General features: G+C 55.6%; 1 protein-coding gene across 2 annotated transcripts in view; it reads left to right on the top strand.

The window, feature by feature from the left end:
- The window catches only part of LOC102045607 (nuclear receptor-binding protein 2), an 11,574-nt gene extending 7,483 nt beyond the window's left edge, over positions 1-4,091 (top strand). The window contains exons 7-9 of one of the 2 annotated variants that reach the window (XM_031065105.1): positions 123-186; positions 1,026-1,081; positions 3,226-4,091. In XM_031065105.1, coding sequence (XP_030920965.1) covers positions 123-186; positions 1,026-1,081; positions 3,226-3,294 — 189 coding nt within the window. In that variant the 3' untranslated portion in view covers positions 3,295-4,091. The remainder of the gene's footprint in view (positions 1-122; positions 187-1,025; positions 1,082-3,225) is intronic. The other variant, XM_031065106.1, reaches the window with a different exon arrangement.
- The last annotated feature ends 441 nt before the right edge of the window (positions 4,092-4,532 follow it).

Below are 4,532 nucleotides of genomic sequence, written 5' to 3'. Positions count from 1 at the left end.
CCCAGTGCTCCAGTTCTCCCAGAGCTCCCAGTCCCAGCACTGCTCAGAGCTCCCAGTCCCAGTGCCCCCAGTCCCCCCAGTGCCCCCCAGGGCTGCCTGAGCACTCTCTGGTGTCTCTGCAGCTGACGCTCCTGCTGATCCTGGAGGACAAGCTGCACCGCCAGCTCAGCTATGACCTGCTGCCCAGTGTGTGTGCAGGGAGGGAGGGAGAGGAGGGGAGGGTGGGCTGCTCTGGGGGGCTGGGGGCGCCCCTGGTGGGCATGGAACGTGCCAGCTTCCAGACAGCTTCCCAGAGAGATTCCCTGCCTTGCCTTTCCTTCCTTCCTTTCCTCTCTTCCTCCTCTTCTTCCTTCTCCCATGCCTTTCCTCTCTTTCTCCTCTTCCCCTTTCCTTTCCTTTCCTTTCCTTTCCTTTCCTTTCCTTTCCTTTCCTTTCCTTTCCTTTCCTTTCCTTTCCTTTCCTTTCCGCCCCTTTCCTTTCCTTTCCTTTCCGCCCCTTTCCTTTCCTTTCCTTTCCGCCCCTTTCCTTTCCTTTTCTTTCCCTTTCCCTTTCCTTTCTTTCCCTTTCCCTTTCCTTTCTTTCCCTTTCCCTTTCCCCATTCCTTTCCTCTCTTCCTGCCCTTTTCCTTTTCCCCTTTCCTTTCCCCTTTTCCTTTCCCCTTCCCTTTCCTGGAATTTTCCTGGAACTTTCCTTTCCTTTCCTTGCTGAGGAATGGAGTCTGGGAGCTGCTCCTGCCCCAGGCTCTGCTCTGCTGACCACACCAAGCCTTTCCCAGTGGCACATTGTCCAGAGCTGTGTTTTGGAGCTCTCAGGAGCCTTTGCTCCCCATTTCCACCTGCACATGTTCCAGAGCTGTGTTTTGGGACTTTGCTCCCCATTTCCACCTGCACAATGTCCAGAGCTGTGTTTTGGAGCTCTCAGGACCCCTGCTCCCCCTCCCTGCCCCATTTCCCAGCTCTCCCAGGCTCGGGAGCTCCCCGAGCTGACTCCATGCTCGTGTCCTCCTGTTCTCCTTGTCTCTGCAGCTGACAACTCCAAGGATTTGGCCACAGAGCTGGTGCATTATGGGTTCATCCACGAGGTGAGTCCCCAGGGCCCCTCAGGATCTCTGGGATCTCTGGGATCTCTGCTGCCTCCAGGCTCCGCTCCAGGAGCTGTTCCAGGGGGAGCTGCCCGCTGTGGCACGTGCTAATTAGCTGGAGCTTAAATAATTCTGAGTGGGAGGATCAGGGGAGCTCCCAGGGGAGGAGGCTGATTCCTGACTTAAGGAATCACAGAACCATTCCTTTGGGAAATGACCTCCGAGATTAACGAGGCCAAACGCGCGAGGCCACCCTGGTGACGTCCCCAGGTGCCACATCCAGGTGTTAATGGAACACTTCAGGGGTGGGCAGCCCTTTCCAGGAGGGATTTCTGCAATATCCTGCCCTGAGCTGCCCCAGCCCAGCCTGAGGCCGTTCCCTCTGCTCCTGTGCCTGTTCCCTGGGATAAATCCCAAATCCCCCCGGCTGTGCCCTCCTGGCAGGAGCTGTGCAGAGCCAGAAATTCCCCCTGAGCCTCCTTTGCTCCAGGTGAGCCCCTTCCCAGCTCCTCAGGAATTCTCCATTCCCTCCCCAGCTCTTCAGGGATTCTCCATTCCCTTCCCAGCTCCTCAGGGATTCTCCATTCCCTTCCCAGCTCCTCAGGGATTCTCCAGCCCTTTCCCAGCTCCTCAGGAATTCTCCATTCCCTTCCCAGCTCCCTCAGCCCCTCCTGGGGCTCCAATCCCAGCATGTGAATTGTTTTTAATGAATGGCTGTGATGGTGTTCACAGGGGTCCGAGGATGAGGGAAGAGATGAGAATCTTGGCTCCATGTTTCAGAAGGCTGATTTATTATTTCATGATGTTATATTGGGAGCCGGCTGATTTATTAAGATATTATGTTATGTTATATTACATTACATTACATTACCTTATATTATATTACATATTACATATTACATATTCTATTCTATTCCGCCCGGGCTGGGGGGGGCAGGGGAGCCCTTTGGGATCCCCCCGGGGCGCCTCAGTCCCCTGGGCTGGGCTCACAGGGCTTGGGAGCGGTGCTTGTGGAAGGCGCTCTCCAGGAACGCGGCCAGCTTCTCACAGTCGTCCTGCAAGCACAGACACAGGGGCTGAAATCCCTCGGCCACAGACGCGTCCTCTGGAAAATCCTCTCCTCGGGATTTTCCTCCTGAGGAGCTGAGAGGCCTCAGCAACAAAATGTAAACAGTGGTTAACATTATAATAATTAGTAAACAATAATTATCTGCTGCTGTGGAATGCAACAGGTGCATCTGGGATTGGTCTCATGTGGTTGTTTCTAATTAATGGCCAATCGCAGTCAGCTGGCTCGGACTCTCTGGTCAGTCACAGGATTTTATTGTCATTCCTTTCCTATTCCTTTCAAGCCTTCTGATGAAATCCTTTCTTCTATTCTTTTAGTATCGTTTCAATACAATATATATCATAAAATAATAAATCAGCCTTCTGAAACATGGAGTCAGATCCTCATCTCTTCCCTCGTCCTCGGACCCCTGTGAACACCATTAATTAAATTATTAATTAAACACCATTAACCACAGCCATTAATTAAAAACAATTCACATGCTGGGTAAACAATTCTCCAGATCACATTCCCAAGCAGCAAAACACGGAGAAGCTGAAGCTTCCCCGCCTCTCAGGAGGAAAGATCCTCCTGGCCAAAGGGTGGGACGGTGATCGCAGGGCTCTGAGGGCAAGGGAGGAGACGAGGATCTGACTCCATGGTTCAGAAGCATGATTTATTATTTAATGATATATATTATATTGAAACTATGCTAAAAGAATAGAAGAAAGGATTTCATCAGAAGGAAAGGGAAAGGGGAGGGAGAGGAGAGGAGAGGAAAGGAAAGGAAAGGAAAGGAAAGGAAAGGAAAGAGGAGGAAAGGGAAAAGGATCTTGTGACTCACCAGACAGTCTGAGCCAGCTGGGCTGTGATTGGCCATTAATTAGAAACAACCACATGAGACCAATCACAGATGCACCTGTTGCATTCCACACCAGCAGATAATTGTTGTTTACTAATTATTATAATGTTAACCACTGTTTACATTTTGTTGCTGAGGCCTCTCAGCTCCTCAGGAGGAAAATCCCGAGGAGAGGATTTTCCAGAGGACGCGTCTGTGGCCGAGGGATTTCAGCCCCTGTGTCTGTGCTTGCAGGACGACTGTGAGAAGCTGGCCGCGTTCCTGGAGAGCGCCTTCCACAAGCACCGCTCCCAAGCCCTGTGAGCCCAGCCCAGGGGACTGAGGCGCCCCGGGGGGATCCCAAAGGGCTCCCCTGCCCCCCCCAGCCCGGCAGGACCCGCCTGGGCCCCCGGGGACTCGCCCAGGCCGTGCTCGGGGCCGAGCCCAGGAATCCCGTCCTGGGATGTGCTCTGCTCCCTGCGCCCAGGGAGGCTGTGGGGAGGGGGCAGCACCCCCGGCAGCCCCTTCCCAGGGGGTTTGGGAGCTGCTGCAGGAGCCCCCAGCCGGATCCATGTCCCTCTGGGAAGGATCAGCCCCTCTCCTGCCGCTCCCACGGCTGATTTCTCCCCCTGTGCCATCTGGAGTGCTCCTTGCTGAGGGGAGGCGAGGGGAGGAGCAGGCTTGGAGAGCCCCGTGGAGCTTCCACCCGCCACATTCCGCTCTGGACCCCGACATTCTCCAGGTTTGGGGTCTCCGGTGTGCTGCCTGTGCTCAGAGCCCTCCCCGTGAGCTGGGGCTGTGTGAGCTGCGCGTGGCTCAGAAGGAATCCCTGACCCACCGCCAGGAATGTCACTGGTGCTCCACAGACCCCACAGAACTGTGCCCCAGCTCCCCCTGCAGCCTTCCACACCCTCTCAGAGGGAGCCCTGGTGCTGTTCCTGCCTGGCCTGGGGATGGGGCACTGCCCCTGGCACCACCCCAGGGCTGCCCTTCGCCAGGGACACACGGGCAGAGAGCTGCAGACGGGAATTGTCCCTGTGCGAGAGCCGTGTGGGGCTGCTCCAGCTGTGCCAGGGAGAGCTGGCCCTGAAATCCTGCTCTGTGCTGTGCCAGTGCTGCTCCTGCTGTGCCATCGGAAACAGGCCCTGAAATCCTGCTCTGTGCTGTGCCAGGGAGAGCTGGGCCTGAAATCCTGCTCTGTGCTGTGCCAGGGAGAGCTGGGCCTGAAATCCTGCTCTGTGCTGTGCCAGGGAGAGCTGGGCCTGAAATCCTGCTCTGTGCTGCTCCAGCTGTGCCAGGGAGAGCTGGCTCTGAAATCCTGCTCCTGCTGCTTCTGAAATCCTGCTCTGTGCTGTGCCAGTGCTGCTCCTGCTGTGCCATCGGAAACAGGCTCTGAAATCCTGCTCTGTGCTGCTCCTGCTGTGCCAGGGAAGGCTGCTCTGAAATCCTGCTCCTGCTGCTTCTGAAATCCTGCTCTGTGCTGTGCCAGAGAAAGCTGCTCTAAAATCCTGCTCCTGCTGTGCAGGGGAAACTGGCTCTGAAATCCTGCTCTGTGCTGGTGC

Source organism: Geospiza fortis, unplaced genomic scaffold (assembly GCF_000277835.1).
Source record: "Geospiza fortis unplaced genomic scaffold, GeoFor_1.0 scaffold1056, whole genome shotgun sequence".
Taxonomy (NCBI): domain Eukaryota; kingdom Metazoa; phylum Chordata; class Aves; order Passeriformes; family Thraupidae; genus Geospiza; species Geospiza fortis.
This window is presented reverse-complemented; position numbering and strand designations above follow the sequence as displayed.